Source organism: Sorex araneus, chromosome X, assembly GCF_027595985.1.
Source record: "Sorex araneus isolate mSorAra2 chromosome X, mSorAra2.pri, whole genome shotgun sequence".
Classification (NCBI taxonomy): domain Eukaryota; kingdom Metazoa; phylum Chordata; class Mammalia; order Eulipotyphla; family Soricidae; genus Sorex; species Sorex araneus.
In genome coordinates, this window is record NC_073313.1 from 252,580,566 (window position 1) to 252,601,237 (window position 20,672).

The window sequence follows — 20,672 nt, forward strand, 5'->3', positions numbered from 1 at the left end:
GACGCTAGATAATATATTTTCCATTGCTCACTTTGAATATCATGAGAGCTCGCATGGCCGCAATTGTAAGTGTAAATTTCTAGATTTTCAATGGTAGGGTTCCAGAGACATCTCTGTATGGCACTAATCAATTTTGGGATTCCATTGGGAGTCTCTGGGCCAGGGTTGTTGGTGTGCTAAGATGGCACCCGGAGGCAAATTGTGGGGGTGACAGCCAGTCTGCTGGGCTGGTGGGGACCCAGGGAGGGACAGCCCGGGTCCTCTGCCTCTATGCATCCTGGAGATTTAGTCCTGAACCTGCATCCCTGGGCCTTGCTTGTGGAAGCTCTTGGTCGCCGGGATTCTATCTGGAGTGGGTGGGGAGACTGCACCTGCTCCATCTGGGGTGCCCCGGTGATATTGGCCCGGTATTGTGCCTGGAGAGATCTCCAGCGCTGTGGTGTCTTCCGGGACTTGCTGCTGTGTCTCTGGGCCAGGGCTGTTGGTGTGCTAAGATGGAGCCCAGAGGCAAATTGTGGGTATGACAGCCAGTCCACCAGAGGAATTTTTAAATCAACTTGTTAAACAGCAAGATCTTCCCATTGGAGTTTTCATGGAAATTGTGTTAAACTGATATCATTATAACGCTTGCTCTTCTTCTTCTTCATTTTTTTTTTGCTTTTTGGGTCACAACCAGCGATGCTCAGGGGTTACTCCTGGCTCATACACTCAGAAATTACTCCTGGCGGTGCTCGGGGGACCCTATGGGATGCTGGGAATTGAACCTGGGTCGGCTGAGTGCAAGGCACACGCCCTACCCGCTGTGCTATCACTCCAGCCCCTAACGCTTGCTCTTCTCATCAAGACATGCTCCCTTTCCATTTACTTGGATCCTTTTCACTGCCCTTAAACTTCTTCTGTTCCCTTCATAGTTCTCAGAATGTTCTAAGTGTAGATTCTCTCTGTTAGGGGATACTTTTTTTTTTATTGTTGTTGTTGTTGCAGACTTTTTAGAGAAAGGTTTGGTCTTAGCTGAACTTGATAACAGCTTAGCAAAGACTACACTCTAACACAGGCAAGGGGTGTGTGGGTGTGTGGGTGAGAGGGGAGTGCAAAATTCTTGGGCAGGTGGCCAAGGCCTCCTGAAGGCCAAGGACCAAGAGGGGAGGGGGCCTCCCGAGGGGGCGGGGGAAGGAGCTGCCCGGCCGTGCAGCTGTGCTCCTCAGAGGCTGCTTCCTGCTCCCTCTGCCTTCCCCTCGGCCCCTCTGTGCTCCTTTTTTCTGTCTCTGAGAAGCAGAGCTGGTTGGAGCCCATGTGACAACAGGGGCTACCGCATGAATGGAAACGTTCCCAGAACAACTCTGTGGGCTGGAGAGGCACCGGCAGAACCAGATTTCACGCGGCTGCTCTGCCAGCCTCTGCCTCAGATGCTTTTCTAGCCCAAGGCGTGCAGCTGGCAGTTGGCACTGCGGGAGAAACGATCCTGTGAGCTTCAGCAGGTGACTGAGAACAGGGGACTGAGTCATCTCAGTTAGGGGACTCAGCCTGGAGCCCGTCATCCACTGCCCCGGGAGCTGCCACTCCTATGCCACGTGCTACCGTCTTCCCTACCTGCTTCCAGAGATTTTTTTTTTAATACTGCTTTTTAATGTTAGGTTCGAATCACACCCGCCTCTGCCACACATGCTACATTTTTGTGGTTCGGGTGCAGGGAAGGCTGTCTCAATGGAGTATTCTGTATTTAGAAATGAGAGCTCTTCAGAGGGCCTGAGCCATAGCACAGCAGCAAGGGAGTTTGCCTTGCACGTGGCACCCCGTATGGTTCCCTGAGCCCCACCAGGAATGATCTGCGTGCCGAACCAGGAGTAAGCCCTGAACACAGCCGGGTGCGGCCCCCAAACAAAAACAACAACAACAAAAATGTTTAAATTTTGCAAGTCTGAGTTAAGAATGACATAATTCCACTCTTCAATGGCTTAGAATACATATTTATTTTTGTGTTGGAGTCACACCTTTTGGTCATGGGTCACTCCTGGAGGGCTCAGAGGCCCATCCGTGGTGCCGGGGTGCGAAATGTGGGTTCAGCAACACGCAAGGCAAGCACCTTACCTGCTGTGCTATCTCTTCCGGCCCTTGCACACATTTAGATAAGGGCCACTTGATAAAAACAAAACAAAACTCAACCCAGCCAACACTCCCCTCGGAAAAGCAGCTAGCTGCTAGCTCTTTCCCCTTACCGAATGGAGCAGGACCCTGGTCGCACTTCTTTGCCCCCCCCCAGCCAGGTGAGACTTGCCCTGGCAATTTGAACCGGGGCACCCGAGATTACTAATTCAACGGCCTTCCGAGTCACCTGGCGCCAAAAAACCTGTTTTCCTTTTTTCCAGTCCTGGAGGAATAATTTAGAATCCGTGTTCCGAGACGAAACACGGTAAAAGCCCAAGGGCGCGCACGTGCAGCATTACTGAGCTTGAAAGGGAGCTAATGTTGGGAGAAAAAAAAAAATAAAGCCAATCTCCAGGGAGGTTAAGAAAAACAAGGGAAAAAAAGAAAAAGCACCAACAGGTACTTGACCTCCCAGGCCGCCGCAGCTCTTTCACACGGCTTTCGAAAACTTTCTTCCCCAGGAGGACAAGCTTTCCTTTCATTGCAAAAATATAATCTTTCTCTCACAGAAAATCTCTTCCAACTCTGGTTTCCCCGCCCAAGACCGCAAACAAGCAGCCAGCCTTCCCTCATTGGCCGGGAGAGGCGGCGGGTGGACGGCGAGGGGCCCACTGCTGGGTAGCGGGGATGGGTGATGGGGGGCCCAGCTCGGGGACTCCGAGCAAGCCCAGGATGCTCCGACTCCTGGGTACCGCCTCCGCCCCGCCCAGGGGCGTGGCTTCCGCCACGGAGGCGTGCCTTCCGGTCGTCCTTCCGGGGCGGGACTTCCTGTCCGTCTTTGACAGGGGCCAGCTGCCGGGCCGGGAGGAGGACGCATAGCGGGGTCAGTCTCAGTGACCTGGGCTTCTCGGAAGAGCACCGGGAGATGCTCTTCCTCGCTTTCTTCCTTGCCCTGTTCTCGCGTAGGCGGCGGTGTGCGCGGAAGTCTCGGACTTTCCGCGCGGCCGCCCACCTGAGGCTCTTCCGCTTCCTCTTTTTCCCCAGGCCCCGCCCCCGGCGTCCCGTTGCCATGACGACCGGCCCGCGGGACTCCCTGGTGTGGCAGCTGGCGGGGCTGCTGCGGGAGTCGGGTGAGTGAACTTCCGGCTGGGGGGCGGGGAGGGGGGTTCGCGGAATGTGGGACTCTCTTCCTGCGTCCCAGAGACCCGCCCCCTTTGGAGTGACGGAGGACTTAGGCGGGTTTAAGCGTCCAAGTTTTCATTGCTTTATTTCGACCTGGGGCTTGTTTTGCTAAGATCTGCGGTGGCCTTCGTCCTTATCTTTTTTTTTTTTTTGTGGATTTTTCGTTTGGTTTTGAGTTTCACTCTGAGGGCTCATGGAGGCGGGGGTAATGCTCCTTCTGGGGGGATTGTTGCCCGCAGTGCTGGGAAAGTGTCTCGTGTGGGGGATGGACCCCGTCCTCAAGTCCTAAACAAAGCGCCCAGCTGCTCTCTGACCCGTGTCTCTGTTAATCAAAACCTTAGCTATCTTTGGAATGCTGAAAGTCAGTGCTTCTACCAATTTAGACTGTCTCTGCCGCTTTCAGAGGAATGTGGTCCTGCCTGGAAACCAGGGGCTGTTATAATCCGTGTTGTGCGGCAAGGCACTTAGCACAACTGAAAAATAGGAGGTTTGCTGTGTCTGATACGGATAAAGCGTTTACTTTGTGTGTGGCCAGCTGGGGTTCGATCCCTACCGCCTGAGCACTGCATATGCTCCCCTGAGCACAGAGCCAAGAGTAAGCCCTGGTATATTCCAAAAACCAGAACCAAAAACAAAACCCCACCCAAAGTTTGGAGTTAGATACACCAGGTTTGAAATTTCAGATTTTTTTCCCCCCTTTGTTTTCTTTCTTAGTTTCTGAGTCACACCCAGTGATACTCAGGGGTTACTCCTGGCTCTGCGCTCAGGAATTAACTCCTGTTGGTGCTCGGAGGACCATATGGGACCCCGGGAATCGAACCCAGGTTGGGAGCATGGAAAGCAAGTGCCTTACCTGCTGTACTCTTTCTCCAGCCCTTGAAATCCCAGTGCTTTTTCAAACCTGGCCAAATTTAATTTTCTGAGGCTGTCAGGAGACTGGCTCGGGCAATTATACTTAATAACAAGTGTGTTACAGGATCAATTGTAAGGCGTGTAGAGCATATAGCAACAGTGTCTGCGAGCAGAGCCGGTGCTCAGGGTTAGTAACTGTTACTGTCTTTCCTTCCCTCAGTGCCTGGGCCCATCACAGCCCCCAGTAGTTGTTGATTATGCGATCGCTGTTAGTTGTGATTAGAGCAAATCTCTTGGCTTTGTGATCACATAGAAGTCGTAATTTCTTCCCTGCTGTAGGGTCTCCATCAAGATTTCACGGAGTCCCCATTTCCGTCTCTTTCGTTAATAGTGCTTTTCATTAGTCGATTCTGATAAGGTTGAAGGGAGATAACGGTTGCCCGGCACGTATCACCCTGTGTGAATGCTAGCTGTCTTCCATCACTCCACACTCCCCCTGATGGTATCTGGGGCATGGCTCATTCCAGCACTCTGCCTTTCTGGCTTGCCTTGTGAGCTGTGCATTGGTCTCATCGCCTCTTCTAGGCTGGCAGGATCACTGAGGGTGGCAAGAGCCCTTATTCTTGTCAGTATCTCACCAGTGCCAACGGCATAGACTTCCTTCATGTAAGGGTGCAGGGTTATTCATGTGTTTGGCAGAAATCTGCACTTGGGATAGAGATGTGGCCGAAGCTCATAGCTTGCATACGAGAGGTCCTCGATTTAATCCCCAGCAACCCCTCTAAAAAAATCTGATGTGGTTTAGGGATTAGAGATAAAGCTGGTGATGGTGGTGTGGTGTGACTATGCACGTTGATTATGGTGGTGGTTATAGGAAGCTTCACAGAAGACAGCTGTGTACAGATACCAGTGTCAGTTTCCTGCTGTGCTGTGGGGCCACACTTTTATCAGATGCCACTGGTGTGTGTGTGGGGGGGATGACACTGAATGCAGGGTGTAGGCTAGTTCTCTGTTCTGTTTGTGCTCACGGATCACTCCTGGTGGTGTGAGGCATGAAACCGGGGTGCAAGGCAGGCACCTTACTCGGTATATTAATCTCGATTCTTAAAACGTTTTAGAACATTTTTCCATGCCTTTTTGTCACTGCAACCAGTTTAGAGGCTGTGATAAATCCAGGGGACCAAAAGCATCCCTCAAGGATGGTAGTCACATCCAGGCACGCATACAGTCCCCGAGCACTGCTGGGAGTCACTCCTGAGCACAGAACCAAGAGTATCCCCAGAGAACTTCAGGGTATGGGCCTCTGTCCACTGTCACCCATCCCCCAGAAAAGGATGTCAGTCTCATCAGAGAGAATTTTTTTTTTTTTTTGCTTTTTGGGTCACACCTGGCGATGCACAGGGGTTACTCCTGGCTCTGCACTCAGGAATTACCCCTGGCGGTGTTCAGGGGACCATATGGGATGCTGGGATTCGAACCTGGGTCGGCCATGTGCAAGGCAAACTCCCTACCCGCTGTGCTATCGTTCCAGCCCCTCATTGGAGAAAATTTTTTAAATTTTGTCTTTGAGTTATAAAGTGGTCAGGGTGTACTCAGAACTTTGCATTCAGAGATCACTCTTGGAGGGGCTAAGGGACCATCTGGAATGCCAGGGATTGAACCTGGGTTAGGCCTCCCTGCTGTCCGCCCCATCACTTCACTATATTTTTTAGAAAGTGTGTGTGTGTGTGTCTGTGTGTGTGTGTTGGGAGTGGGTGCTGGTATGGGGTTGGCCTGGAGCGACAGTACTGAGGGTATGGCACTTGCCTTGCATGTAGCCAGCCTGAGTTTGGTCCCTGGCACCCCGTGTGGTCCCCCGAGCCCCTCCAGGAGCCGTCCCTGAGCACAGAGCCCGGAGTGGGCCCTGTGCATAGCTGGTTATGGCCCGACCCCTCAGGATGCTTCTTTCCTCTCAGTGTGCCCATTGTTCAGGCAACCAGGAAAAAATGAAGCAGTAGAGTAAAGCAGCCCACTTTCCTTCGGCAGGGGGTGGGGGGTGGGGGGGGCCGTGGGATGTGAGCCTGCCTCACCCGCCGCTCTCCCCGCAGGGGACGTGGTCCTGTCCGGCTGCAGCACCCTGTGCCTGCTCACCACCACCCTGCAGCAGCTCAACCATGTCTTCGAGCTGTACCTGGGGCCCTGGGGCCCGGGGCAGACGGGCTTTGTGGCGCTGCCCTCCCACCCCGCTGACTCCCCCATCATCCTCCAGCTGCAGTTCCTCTTCGACGTGCTGCAGAGGACCCTGTCCCTCAAGGTCCTGGGGGTGGCTGGGGCAGGGGGTAGTTGGAGCCCAAGCAGGGGGCTGGGGGGTGGGGGCAAGACATGGGCGGGTGGCCGCGCCAAAACAGAAGTGTGTGTGCGTGCGTGTGTGTGCATGTGTCTGTGCGTGTGTGTGTGCGCGTGTGTGTGTTGGGGGGACCCCTATAATGCGGGCGTTTGTCTCCTAGTTGGTTCACATCCCAGGTCCCGGCCTCCCCGCGCCCATCAAGATTTTCCCTTTCAAGTCTCTGCGCACGCTGGAGGTACGGGGCCTGGCGGGTGCGCGTTCGCAAGGTCACTGGTGTGGGTGGGCGTGGGTGTGGGTGTGGGTGTGGCGGGGGAGAGGGCATCTCTGCACAGGGCGCAGGGTGAGCGCTCCCACTCTTTGCTGAGCTGGGAGGCCTCTGTGCGGGGAGGCGCCCCGGGGCTGTGTCACCCCCCACCCCACCTTCCTCTCTGCCCCGCCAGCTCCGAGGCGTCCCCCTGCGCCGCCTGCATGGCCTCCGCGGCATCTACTCGCAGCTGGAGACGGTGATCTGCAGCCGCAGCCTGCAGGCCCTCGAGGTGAGCCCGCGCAGACCGGCCGGCCGGGCGCTGCTGCCCGCCCCCTGGCGGCGGACGCTGGAACTACCCAAGGGGCGGGGCACCTTCCCCGGATAGCTGCGTGGGCGGAGGGGGCAGGGGCACACCGTTCTCAAAAAGAAAAAGGTCGATTTCCAGGGGTCCCGGTGTGTGCGCTGAGTGATTTATTCCCCCTCTGAAACGGAGGCGGGTGGTCAGAGGTGTTGCCCCCGCCCCCTTCCTGCTGACCTCCTGGGCACTCAGGCCCAACCTCTGTAGTTAGGCTGGCCTGGACACGTGCTGGTCAGCGTTCAGGGGGCTTTTTCCATGGTCGCAGTCGAGGGAGCTCCCTGGGCTTGCCTGGAGTTAGCAGTGGCCAGATTGAACCGCCAGGAGTGAGTGGCTGTCCAGGCAGTGACCGTGTGTATATGCATGCATGTGTGTATGTTTGTGTGTGGATGCATGTTTGTGTGTGTGTGCGTGCGCGTATGTGTTTGTGTGTGAGTGCATGTTTGTGTGTGTGTGACAGCATGTGTGTGTGTGAGTGCGTGTTTGTGCATGTATGTGAGTGTGTGTGCACATATGTGCATGTATGTGTGTGCTCGCCTGTGTGTGTGGGGGGGCCTTGCATGGAGTGGAGGGGGCTTGGTGGTCCCAGGGCACCCCTCTGTCCCCCACCAGGACCTCCTCTCCTCCTGCGGAGGCGACCTGTGCTCGGCCCTGCCCTGGCTGTCTCTGCTGTCCGCTGACTTCAGCTACAATGGACTCACGGCCCTGGACAGCTCCCTGGTGAGGGCGGGGGCTGGGCCTCCCCTGGGGTGGGGGAGCGGTGCTCCATCTCCTTCTCCCCCCTGCCGCTCCATCTCCTTCTCCCCTCTCCGCAGGGTCTCCTGTCAGCCGTGCGCTTCCTGAACCTCAGCCACAACCGAGTGCAGGACTGCGAGGGCCACCTGAGGGTGCGCGGGGCCGCGGGGCAGCGGGACTCGGCTCTGGCGGGCCGCACGCTGGGGCTCCCGGGCCAAGTCCTGACATCGTGGTGGAGGTCGTTAGTTTCTCTCCCCACCTTTACAGGGGATGCTTGCTCTGACAGGATCGAAGTGATTGTTTTGTCTTGGGGGGCCTAACCCAGCAGTGCTCAGGGCTTACTCCTGGCTCTGTGCTCTCCGGGATCCCTCCTGGCGGGGCTCAGGACCGTAGGTAAGGGGGCCAGAGCGATTGCCTTGCAGGGAATCAGGGAAGGACGGCTTCTGCCGTGAGGGCTAGGAACCCGCTCCCAGGTCTCCCCGGCCACACCCCCTCCCCGCGCCCACACAGCCCCCACGGAGGCGGTGAGGGCGGGGGTCCATCGTGTCCACCCGTGGGCTGCCGCAGGGAGCTGCTGTCCTGTTTGCTGGGTAGCTTTCACCCGGCCTGAGCGTCACTGTCCCTTGAACCCCAGTAGCTTGCTGTGACAGGGACGTCTGGGCCTCCCAGGAGAGGGCAGGGGGGGCGGGCGGGGGGCAGCTTGGGCCAGGCTGGGCAGGAGCCTGGGCAGGGGGATGTACAGGGAGTGGGAAGGGGCCGGGGGGCCCAGGAGACCCTGTTGTTTACCCCCGCCGGGAGGCCGTGCTGGGCCCGTGGGCAGGACATGCCCATGGCCTGCAGCCTGGAGCCCACTGCCCTGTGGGTGCCCGCACTGTGCTCCCGAGGGCGGGTGGGGTGGAGAGCTTGCAGCGTTCTGAGGCCAGACTTGGGGCCGTGTGATGGTCCAGCGGAGAGGGAGCTGGCCCGGCACTCATGCAAGGCAAATGTTCTACTAGATGTACTATCACTCAAGCCCACTACATTTAATGCCTTTAAAAATAAATAAGAGGCAGGGGGCTGGAGCAATAGCACAGCGGGTAGGGCGTTTGCCTTGCACGCGGCCGACCCGAGTTCGATTCCCAGAATCCCATATGGTCCCCTGAGCACTGCCAGGAGTGAGTCCTGAGTGAGAGCCAGGAGTAACCCCTGAGCATTGCTGGCTGTGACACCCCCGCCCCCCCACCACCAAAGAAAAGGAGTTAGTCCTGAGCACTGCTGGGGAGAGTTTCCAGAGGCGTCCACAGTTCAGTCATAAAAATCCCCCCCGCCCTGTGCCCGCCAGGACCTGTCGGAGCTCTGCCACCTGGACGTCTCCTACAACCACCTGCTCTTCCTGCCCAGAGTGGGCCCCTCCAGGGCCGCGCTGCGGACCCTCATCCTGCGGGGAAACGAGCTGCAGAGCCTGCAGGGTGAGTGGCAGAGGGCCGCCCCGCCCCTCCCTCTGACCCGCACGGCCCCCTTCCGAGCCCCCTCCCTCTGACCCGCACCCCCTCCCTCTGACCCACATGCCTCCTCCCTCTGACCCCGTACCCCCTCCCTCTGACCCACATGCCCCCTCCCTCTGACCCACACCCCCTCCCTCTGACCTGCACGCCCCTCGCCCCCTCCCTCTAACTCACATGCACCCCCTGAGCCCCCTCCCTCTGACCCACACGCTCCTCCCTGCACCCCCCTCCCTCTGACCCACTCACCTCCTCCCTCTGACCCACATGCTCCCTCCCTCTGACTCACATGCACCCCCCCCCCCGCACCCCCTCCCTCTGACCCACATGCCTCTCCCTGTGCTCCCTCCCTCTGACCCTCAGGCCCCTCCCTGTGCCCCCTCTCTCTGACCCACACGCCCCTTCTCGCCTCCCCCCCTTCCCCAGGCCTGGAGCAGCTGCAGCAGCTGCAGCACCTGGACGTGGCCTTCAACCTGCTGGAGGCCCACCGGGAGCTGGGCCCGCTGCGGCTGCTGGCCCAGCTGCACAAGGTGCGGCCCCCCGCCCCACCCGCCTGCCCCCCACCCCCCAGGAACCTCCCCCCAGAGCCCGACTCACCTCCTGCTCCTGCCGCCCCCCCCAGCTCTACCTGGAGGGCAACCCCCTGTCCTTCCACCCTGCCCACCGGGCGGCCACCGCTCGCTACTTGTCGCCTCGCGCCCGGGATGCAGCGTCTGGCGTGAGTCGTCTTCCCACCGGCCTGGCCCGGCCCACGGGTCCCCCCGCCCTGGCTCCCCCCTCCCCGCTGTCCCCCGACACGCAGCATCCCTTTTGTCTGGGCAGTTCCTCCTGGACGGCGAGGTCTTGACGCTCAGTGACCTCCAGGTGAGTGGGGTGCCAGGGCGGGGGGACCCGGGGGCCGTGGGCGCGTGCCCCTGCCCTGCCCGGGGCCGCTGGCCAGAGTGCCCCCCGCCTCCCGCCCCTCCCAGGCCTCCACCACCTCGGAGCTGGGCCCCGCCACCCCGGCCGGGTCCTGGCCGCTGGGGAGCGCCACTGAGACCTCTGCCGGCGCCGATCTGAGCGACAGCCCCTCCTCGGGGCCCGCGCCCCCGCTCCGGAAGGCCAAGGTGACCGTGGGCTCGGGCTGTCCCTGCGGGAGGGGCGTCAGCGGGCGGGACCAGGGGGCCTGGCTCGAGACACCCCCTTCTGTCCCCCAGGTCCGAGTGCGAGTGAGGAGGGCGAGTATCTCCGAGCCCAGTGACACTGACCCCGAACCCCGCACCCTGGACCCATCCCCGGCCGGTACGTCCACCCCGTCTCCCCAGCCCACAGCTCCAGGAAGTGGGGGAGGGCGGCGGGCGGGGGGTGTAGGACTTGGTGTTGGGGGAGGAGTGTGTGGGGGCGGGGGGTCTCTTTGTAGCCCCTCTTCCCTCTGGGCTGGAGCGGGAGAAGGGACTGCCCGAGGGGGCCAGAGTGACAGCACAAGATGACAGCACAGCCGGGAGGGCCTTTGCCTTGCATGCAGCCGACCCGGGTTCAGTCCCCGGCACCCCATAACCCCAGCACCGCCAGGCCTGATTCCTGAGCTCTGCAGAGCCAAGTGTAACATGTGACTTGTGACACAAAAAACTTGTGACACAAAAAGCAAAAAAAAGCATTTGCTGGAGGGCGGTGTTTGTGCTTTTCGTGGTAACTGCTGTAAGGCTCTGGGGGGGTTGGCTGTCGGCAGGGTGGGCAGTGACAGGATGGGGCAGAGGGACCCCCCCATTCAGACCCCCCCCCATCCCGGGACCCTCCCCTATCATCCCGGGCTGCGCTGTGTGCAGGGGGCGCCGATCGCCAGAGAAACACCCCTAGAGTGTGACTTCAGGGCCCAGCTGAGAAGCCCCCCTGACCGCCCCCCGCCCCCCCCCCCCAGGCTGGTTCTCGCAGCAGCAGCGGGAGCTGGAGCTCATGAACAGCTTCCGGGAGCGCTTCGGCCGGGACTGGCTGCAGTACCGGAGCCAGCTGGACAGCCCGGGAGGGTCCGGGCAGGCGCCCAGCCCGCTGCCCCTGGACAGCCCTTGCCCCAAGCCGCTGCCCGGACCCGAGCCCGCTGAGGAGGCCTCTCAGGACCCAGCTGAGGGAGCCGGGGGTCAGCTGGAGCCCCAGGGGGAGGAGGAGGAGCTGGGGGAGGAGAGGGAGGAAGAAGAGGAGGAGGAAGAGGAGGAGGAAGAGGAGGAAGAGCTGCGTGAGGGGGAAGGTGAGTCTGGGGGCGCCCGGCAGGGTGTGTGGGGAGAGGGGGCCGCCCCGAGGGCAGGCGGGTGGCCCCCTCGAGTGGGCGGGTCCGGGGCGCCTGCCTCACGGCCCCTCGCTGGCCTCTCCTCAGCCGAGCTGTGCCGCCCGGTCCTGGTGTGCCCCCTGGAGGGGCCCTGGGGGGCCCGAGGGCCCGAGCGCTTCCTGCGGCTCACCTCGGGCCACCTGATGGAGGTGGAGCTGCGGGCTGCCCGGGTTCTTGAGCGGCTGGAGCTGGGCAGCCTGGAGGCGGCCGAGGTGGAGCCAGAACCCGAACCCGAACCCGAACCGGAACGGGAGCCCGGGCCCGAGGTGGGTGCCAAGTGGCGGGGTCCCTGGGTTGCCGGGGCTGTGTCTGAAGGCTCCACCCACTGTGACTGCCTGGCCGGGGCCCATGACCCCGAGGCCCAGGAGGGTGTGGACGGAGAGGCCGGGGTGGGGCGGCTCTGTCAGGCGCATGTTGGGGCCGAGGGCGGAGAGTCTGGGCTGGCACCTCTGGGCGGGCTCGGGGATGGCCGTGATGAAGAGGCTGGGCTGGGCACCTCTGGGCGGGCGCGGGGATGGCCGTGATGGAGAGGCTGGGCTGGGCACCTCTGGGCGAGCGTGGGGATGGCCGTGATGGAGAGGCTGGGCAGGCACGTCTGGGCAGGCGCGGGGATGGCCGTGATGGGGAGGCTGGGCTGGGCACCTCTGGGCGAGCGTGGGGATGGCCGTGATGGAGAGGCTGGGCAGGCACGTCTGGGCAGCCGTGTGGCCAGAAAGGCCAGACTGGGCACCTCTGGGCGGCCACCTGGACAGCCGTGGACAGATGGGGTGGTCTGGAGCACCCCTGGGCGGTGCGTGGACAGAGCGGCTGGACCGGGCACCCCGGGCATTTGTGTGCGGCTGGCTGCTCTCCTCTGGGCCCCGGCTCCCAGCCTCTCACCCGCCCTGTTGCCTCCGTCCCTCGCAGGGCTCCGGGCTGCCGCCCAGGCCCCCCGTGCTCGCCCTGCGCTTCTCCTACCTCTGCCCTGCCCGGCACCTGCGGCGCTACGAGGTCCTGGAGCCCGACGCCCACGCTGCCATCCAGGTGAGCCGGGGCGTGGGGAGAGGCCGGGCGGGGGTGGGGGTGGGGGCGCCCCTGTTCCCAGCACCCCTGGCCGCCCCGTTGCAGGAGCTGCTGGCCGTGCTGGCCCCAGCGGTCACAACGGCCGCTCAGCGCCAGCTCGGGGAGACGCAGGGCCCGCCCGGGGGCCGCCTCCAGTGCCTGCGCTGTGGACACGAGTTCAGCGCCCAGCAGCCGGGCCCCCAGACGGCAGGTGTGTGTCCCTCAGAGTGTGCGGTGTGGCCGGAGGGCGGGAGCACGCAGGGGTCGGGATCCCGGGGAGCGGGAAACGGAGGAACCCCCCCCCGCCAGGAGGTACCGTCCCTGTGTCGAACCCTATTCGTTACATGAACAATTGGGGAGGGCTTGGGGGGAGTTTGGGGGGGTGCACCCAGCAGTGCTCCTGGCTCTGTGCTCAGGGCGTCACTCCTGGGGGTGCTCCGGGGACCCTCGGCAGGGGGTTAGAATTGGGGCCAGCCGCGTGCAAAGTGAGTACTTGAGCTCTATACCACCTCTCTGGCCTTCGCCCCGGTACTATTACTATTATTTTCTGTTACTATGGGGAGGCCCCCCTCAGTGGCTGATCTCTAAGAAGTGGCCCAAGTCCAGTGACCCCTGGGGCGGTCTGCTCCCCCCTGGGGTCCCAGTGTGGTCCTCGTGGTCCTCTCTCTGGCCAGGGCAGTTGTTGCAGGGGTGAGGCAGGGTGTTCCCTGAGGCCCACAGGAGCAGAGCCGGGTGGCCCGTGTGGAAGTGTGTACAGCTGGGCCACCTTCCCTCGGCGACAGTGCCGGGACAGCCGTGGGAATTGGGTTCTCATGTCCCTCCCCCGTCCACCCGGCCCACAACCTCATCTGTGCTTGGGGGGTGGGGGGCTTGTGGCCCTGTGGCCCTGCCCGCTCTCAGGCGTTGGCACCGTAACCGGCCATTCCATGTCATCTGTATCCTCTTTCCAGTTTGAGTAGGTTCTTTTTTTTTTTTTTTTCTTTTTGGGTCACACCTGGTGATGCACAGGGGTCATTCCTGGCTCTGCACTCAGGAATCACCCCTGGCGGTGCTCAGGGGACCATATGGGATGCTGGAAATTGAACCTGGGTCGGCTGCATGCAAGGCAAATGCCCTACCCGCTGTGCTATTGCTCCGGCCACCCAGTTTGAGTAGAAAACGGGGTTGTCCCCCTGTTGTGCCGTTAGGAGAGTTCAGTGTCCAGAAAACCCAGAACCTTGGACTGGAGCGATGGGACAGTGGGGAGGGCGTTTGCTTTGCACACCGATGACCCGGATTTGATCCCCGGCATCCCATAGTGTCCCCCGAGTACCACTTTTGCCCTGCTCCCAGTCTCTGGCTCCGGGGGGCGGGGGGCATCACGGAAGAAGCAGGCGCCCTGCCTCCCCTCCCCCTGCCCAGCTGAGGGAGGGGCCTGGGCCTGGTGGGGGGGGACCTCAGAGCACACCTGGAAGCCTTTGAGTGGGGGAGGCCGAGGGTGGGAGTGAGGGTGGGCGGTGGGGCTGGGGTTGAGAGCCGGCAGGGAACCCGTGAGGGGGGCGGTCACGGCCAGGTCCCTCTTGCCCCCCAGACCTCCCGGTGGTGTGTCCGAGCTGCGGGAGCGACCACGTGGTACTCCTGGCCCGGCCTGCGCACCCCGCTCCCCCTCGGCCCCCCAGCCCCGCCCAGGACACGCCTGATCACTGTGCCGGCAGCCCCGGGGGTGCCAACAGCGCCCCGTCTCCGGCCCCGGCCTCCCAGGACCCCCACGACTGGAACCTCAGCCCCGGTGAGTGCAGGTGCCGAGGGGCAGCCGTGACGCTGTGCTGGGGTGGGGCGCTGCTGCGGAAGGAAGCCCCCCTGTGACCGCCCCCTCCCCCGCCCCCGCCCCCTCGGGCCACCAGCTCCCGAGCGCTCCGCCCTCTGCTCCGTGGACCACCGCCTGCGGCTCTTCCTGGACGTGGAGGTGTTCACGGGCGCCCAGGAGGAGTTCCAGTGCCACATCAAGGTGCGTGCCCAGGGCCCCGCCCGGCCCCGCCTGGGCATCCCCTGGCCGGGCCCGGTCCTGACTCGAGCTCGCCGGAGCCCCTGTGGGCTGGGGGACACCGAGGGAACCCTCTTGGGGGCGCTAGAGGGACTTGGGGGGGGGTGGGCTCACACGAATGTCTCGGATGTGTCCAAGTTGGGTTCGAGCCTTGTATGGTGGCGTGGGGGGCTCTGGGGTGGTGGACTCCCTGCAGTCTGGGAGTGGGGGGGCGCGAGGTGGTTGGGGCGCCGGGGTGCTGGGTGCCTCTGCCGGGCGCCCTCCACCTCTCTGTGCCCCTCTCAGGTGCCCGTGGTGGTGGCCGGCCGCCCCGGGGAGTGTCCGTGTGTCGTGGTTGTGTCTGACCACAGTCTCTATGTGCTGGAGGTGACGGGGGAGATGAGGTAGGTTGGTGGGGGGGGGTGTCTCGGGGCAGGGCTGGAGGTTCCCCCCTGCCCCGGGGCCTCCTCCTGGTCTCACTCTCTCCCCGGCCCCGCCCTCCCACAGCGGGCCCCCCGCCGGCTGGCTGCGGTGCGTCCTGGCTGTGCCCCTGCAGGAGCTGAGCGCCCTGGAGCTGGGCCTGGCGGGCCAGAGCCTGCGGCTGGAGTGGGCGGCGGGGGCGGGCGGCTGCGTGCTGCTGCCCCGGGACGCCAAGTGCTGCCGGGCCTTCCTGGGGGCGCTCACGGGTGAGAGGGGCTGCGGGCGGGGTCCCCCGGACTCGGGGGGGGGGGGGCGTCAGGGGCAGGGCCGGAGAGGAAGCTTGGTGGGTCTCTGCCCACACAGACGTCCTGCAGGCCCTGCCCCCACCCCGGAGGAGCGGGGTCAGCGCCTCGGAGGAGAAGGTGACCCCCGAGCACCGGTTCTGGTGAGTGCCAGGAGCAGGGGCCCCAGTGGGGGGGGGCCGAGAGGGAGCATTGAGGGAGGGGTTGGGGGGCGAGGCTCTTGCCTGGCGTGTGGCTCACCCTGGTTTGATTCCCCCCCCGAAGAACTGCAGCACGGTGGGGTCTTGCTAGCATCCTCGGGCCCTTGCGTCACCATCAGCTGTGTTGCCCAGGGGTGGTCCCCGGGACTCCTGAGCACTTTCTGGGAGATTATGCCCCCTCTACCCCTGAGAAACGAAACCAAGTACAAGCCCTCGGGGTGGAGCCCTGATGTGCCCACGTCGCACGTCTCTGCCCGGCTGTGCCCTGCCACACCCCTCCCCGACACTCCCTCCCACAGGCCTCTGCTGGAGAGAGACTCTTCCTCAGGGCCGCCCCCGTTCTTCTACCTCCGCGTGTTCCAGGTGGAAGGTGAGGCCTGTGCAGCCCCCGCCCTCGGTGCCCCGTAGCGACTTGCGCCCTTGGGGGGCATTAGGTCGCTCTGGTGGGCCCGCCAGCCCGAGGTGTTTGCTCTGACTTCCCGATCCCTCAGTCGACCCTTCATCGAGGGCTGCATCTGCCCCACACGCCCCAGGGAGGAGGGGGGCGGGGCTGCCTCTGAGCAGGGTGGCGGTGGGCAGGTTCCCCGGCTCTGAGTTTGGGGTGTTGGTTATCCCGGGGCCTGGGTGGCTCTGGGGTCCCCCTGACCCGGGCAGGGGGCCTGGTGCTCGCGCTGCTGTCCACTCCGGGCCGCCTGCCCCTCTCCCCCCAGGCCCGGCCACCCGCCCCGTGTCCCTGCTGCTGACGCTGTCCGTCCTCTACCTGCTGGAGGAGGAGCCCGTGGGGCCCCCGGCAGAGTCCCCCCTCCCCTCCGCCCCGGACGCCTGCCAGGAGGCCCTGCCCGCGGGCCCCGCGCTGTCCGTGCTGGTCCGGGAGCAGCAGCCGCTCAGCAGCCTGAGCTCCGTGCTGCTGTACCGCTCGGCGCCCCGGGACCTGCGGCTCATCTTCTACGACGAGGTGCGGGCCGGCTGCAGGCATGAGTGCACGAGCGTGTGTCGTGTGTGCCTGTGTGTCTGCAGGTGCAGGGTTCTTTTGTATGCATGAGCGTGTGCACGCACGTGTATGTATGTGATTGTGTGCGTGCACGTGAGTGTATATTTGTGGGTATATCAGAGTATGTATGAGTGTGCGTGAGGGTGTGTGAGAGTGTGCATATGTAGGTGTATGTGAGTGTGCATATGTAGGTGTATGAGTGTGGGTGTATGAGTGTGGAAGTGTGTATGAGTGTGAGTGTGTGCATGTGTGGGTATATTAGAGTGAGTGTGTGTGTGCGGATATGTGAGGGTGTGAGTGTGTGCATGGGCGGGTATATGAGGGTGTGAGTGTGTGCATGTGCGGGCATATGAGAGCGTGAGTGTGTGCATGTGCGGGCATATGAGGGTGTGAGTGTGTGCATGTGCGGGCATATGAGAGTGTGAGTGTGTACATGTGCGGGTATATGAGGGTGTGAGTGTGTGCATGTGCGGGTATATGAGAGTGAGTATGTGCATGTGAGGGTATATGAGGGTGTGGGTGTGTACATGTGCAGGTATATGGGAGTGTGAGTGCATGTGCGGGCATATGAGAGTGTGAGTGTGTGCATGTGTGGGTATATGAGTGTGAGTGTGTGCATGTGCGGGCATATGAGGGTGTGAGTGTGTGCATGTGCAGGTATATGGGAGTGTGAATGTGCATGTGCGGGTATATGAGAGTGTGAGTGTGTGCATGTGCGGGCATATGAGGGTGTGAGTGCATGTGCGGGTATATGAGAGTGTGAGTGTGTGCATGTGTGGGTATATGAGTGTGAGTGTGTGCATGTGCGGGCATATGAGGGTGTGAGTGTGTGCATGTGCAGGTATATGGGAGTGTGAATGTGCATGTGCGGGTATATGAGAGTGTGAGTGTGTGCATGTGCGGGCATATGAGGGTGTGAGTGCATGTGCGGGCATATGAAAGTGTGAGTGTGTGCATGTGCGGGCATATGAGAGTGAGTGTGTGCATGTGTGGGTATATGAGAGTGTGAGTGTGCATGTGCGGGTATATGAGAGTGTGAGTGTGCATGTGCAGGTATATGAGGGTGTGAGTGTGTGCATGTGAGGGTATATGAGGATGTGAGTGTGTGCATGTGTGGGTATGTAGTAGAGTGAATGTGAATGAGAGTGTGTGTACTTGGTGTATGAGTGTGCATGTGCACGCTCTAGTGTATGTATGCAGGTGTGTGTGCGTGTGAGTGTATGGGAGCTTGGGAGTGTGTGCACATGTGTAATGGGTCTGAGAAGGCTGAGCAGTCTGTGGGAGCTCAGGGTCTTGGGGTACGGAGGCTGGGAGGCTCGCTGGGTTGGCTGGCAGCAGGCAGAGAGGGCGGCAGCTGTGGGCAGCAGGAACCCTCGCAAGAGCTGGACACCTCTAGTGAGACACTCTCCTTTGTGTGCCCCTGCTGGGGCTGGGCACCCGTGCCTGTGCCCACATCTGTGCCAGGCTGGGGTTGAGGGCTGGTCTTGGACTCTTCTCCATGAGCGAGTTCTGCTGCTGGTTCTGTGATGGAGGAGGAAACCGAGGCATGGGGGTCTTTGCTCGTCTGAGAGTGAGAGAGAGAGAGAAAGAGAGGGGATGGGGAGAAGGGAAGGGAAGGGGGAGGCTGGAGCGATAACACAGCGGGTAGGGCGTTTGCCTTGCATGGGGCCGACCTGGGTTCGATTCCCAGCATCCCATATGGTCCCCCGAGCACTGCCAGGAGTGATTCCTGAGTGCAGAGCCAGGAGTAACCCCTGAGCATCTCCGGGTGTGACCCAAAAAGCAAAAAAAAGAGCTGGGGCCCCGGAGGACAGTGGCCCTGAGTCTCGGGGGCCTGAGCCTGCGGTGCCGGGAGGCCGGTGCCCGAGTCTCCGCCCTGTCTGCAGGTGTCTCGGCGGGAGAGTTTCTGGGCGCTGCGTGTGGTATGTGCGGAACAGCTGACCGCCCTGCTGGCCTGGGTCCGAGAGCCGTGGGAGGAGCTGTTTTCCATCGGCCTCCGCACTGCCACCCAGGACGTGCTCGATCTGGACCGCTGAGGGGCCGGCGCTGGCCGCAGGGTTGTGGCTCTGGACCCCGGGCGCTGGCCAGCGAGGCCCCCCGTGACTCGAGGCTCCAGGAGACCAGGGGAAGGGGCCGTGCGGCCTCGGTGCTGGGCGGCCTGGCAGGGTGGGCAGTGGGGCTGCTTCTCCGCACGTCCTTCTCAGGGGTCAATAAAGCTCTGTCCACTCTGCCTGTCGTGGTGTGCTTCGGGGGGCGGGGAGGGCACGTGTGAGCCTGGCACGCTACTTTAAAACAACGGCAACGTTTTTGTTTTGTGCGGATCCGGCCCTGGGCTGGAGTGATAGCATAGCGGTTGGGCTTTCGCCTTTCACCGGCCGACCCGGGTTTGATTCCCTCTTGGAGAGCCCGGCAAGCTACCGAGAGTATGGAGCCTGCACAGCAGAGCCTGGCAAGCTACCCGTGCATATTGGATATGCCAAAAACAGTAACAATAAGTCTCTCAGTGAGAGACGTTACTGGTGCCCGCTCGAACTGGTGTGGAGCCGGCCCAGCCCCAGTGCAGGAAGGGAAGTGGGCTGGGTGACACGAGGGTGTGATGGGACCTGGGGTGTGTCACACATGCCAGGCGTTTGGGCCCCATCCCTGTCCCCCTGCCCCCGTATTCTCCAGTGGGCAGCCCGGGCAGCCTGTTTGTACCGTGAGGCGATCCCCAACCCTGCGCTGATCTTGAGGGCCCGTCTTGCCTGCAGCTCCCAGCCTCGACAGATGACCTCCTCGGAGTTGGGGGGGGGTCCCTGCTTCCCAAGGGCAGTGGCGAGCAGGTGGGGGCTCAGGAATGGCAGAGGAGAGTTGATGGGGCCTCAGTCTTTTATTTATTTATTTATTTTTTGCTTTTTGGGTCACACCTGGCGATGCACAGGGTTTACTCCTGGTTCTGCACTCAGGAATAACCCCTGGTGGTGCTCAGGGGACCATATGGGATGCTGGGAATCAAACCCGGGTCGGCCACGTGCAAGGCAAACGCCCTACCCACTGTGCTATCGCTCCAGCCCCTATTTATTTTTTTTAAGTAGGTCCTTGAAAAAAATTTTTATTTTGTTTTTATTTCATTTATTTATTAAATATTTATTTAATTATTAAATAATTATTAAATAATATATTTATTGATAAATAAATTTATTTATTAATAAATATATTAAATAATATAGTCATTTAATTATTAAATAATTATTAAATAATTATTTATTTATTAAATTCTTTTATTGATTCACCATGTGGAAAGTTACAAAGCTTTCAGGTTAAAGTCTCAGTTATACAATGCTCAAACAAATTGAAAATTTCAAAAAAATTGAAAAAATTTTTTTACTGAAGCACTGTGAGATAGAGTCACCAAACTTTCGCGTCTGAGATTCTGCCCTTTGATTATCGAACACTCATCCCTCCGCCAGTCGTCCCCAGCATCCCCCCCTCACCCCATCCCAGTGCTCACCCTGCCTCTGTGGCAGGCGATTTCCAATGGGGGCTCCGTCTTAGCACTGGGGGCTGGAGAGGAGGGGTGTGTGGAAGGGGGCTGCAGGGCGGGCAGGGGGACAGATCCCTAGCACCTTCCCTCTGTCTCTGTGGCCAGGGTGAAGGGGGGACGCTCCCCAGGCCTGCTGGAGGCTAGGCCTTCAGCTGGAATCATCTGGAAAGAGGCCAGTTCCCCGGGAGGGAGGCGGAGGCGGAGGCAGCACCCCGGGCCCCTGGCCTGAGGGTGTGAGAGTGAGCTGAGGGGTGGGATGGGTGTGCGGGGACACGACCTGGGGGTGTCCCTGGACCCCGGGCTCCAGCTGGGCCGGAAGCACGTGCCCCTGAAGGGATGCGCGGTCATGTGTTCTGAAAGAGACCTTCTTCTGGTCTCTTGGGCTGGGGGTCAGCTGATTCGAATCATAGAATGTGCAAGTGGCCCAGACGAGACCTAGAATGGCGGCACACGAATGGCTCCTCTGCTCCTAAAAGACCATGATCCCGGAGGCCCACTAACTAATTTCGGCACCCAGCGGCTTCTTACAGAAATGCCTCTAGACTGTGAACTGAGCTGCAACCCCTTGCCACCCCGGGAGGGGAAAGGTTTTCTCTCTCGGCCTTTCCTTTCTGTGGCGGCGGCGGCGGCG

The 20,672-nt window shown here is 61.2% G+C and overlaps 1 protein-coding gene across 1 annotated transcript; it reads left to right on the forward strand.

Annotated features, from left to right (window-relative positions):
* Positions 1-2,899: 2,899 nt before the first annotated feature.
* STK11IP (serine/threonine kinase 11 interacting protein) lies at positions 2,900-18,748 on the forward strand. Its single transcript, XM_055120852.1, has 25 exons — positions 2,900-2,968; positions 3,130-3,215; positions 6,207-6,412; positions 6,606-6,680; positions 6,886-6,981; positions 7,660-7,767; positions 7,863-7,934; positions 9,104-9,230; positions 9,690-9,793; positions 9,886-9,981; positions 10,086-10,127; positions 10,232-10,369; positions 10,460-10,544; positions 11,161-11,484; positions 11,611-11,828; positions 12,469-12,585; positions 12,670-12,814; positions 14,174-14,371; positions 14,487-14,590; positions 14,912-15,009; positions 15,113-15,291; positions 15,389-15,470; positions 15,827-15,897; positions 16,238-16,482; positions 18,405-18,748. Exons 2-25 carry the CDS (start codon positions 3,155-3,157, stop codon positions 18,552-18,554), a joined length of 3,141 nt encoding a protein of 1,046 aa, XP_054976827.1. The 5' UTR covers positions 2,900-2,968; positions 3,130-3,154; the 3' UTR covers positions 18,555-18,748.
* Positions 18,749-20,672: the final 1,924 nt, after the last annotated feature.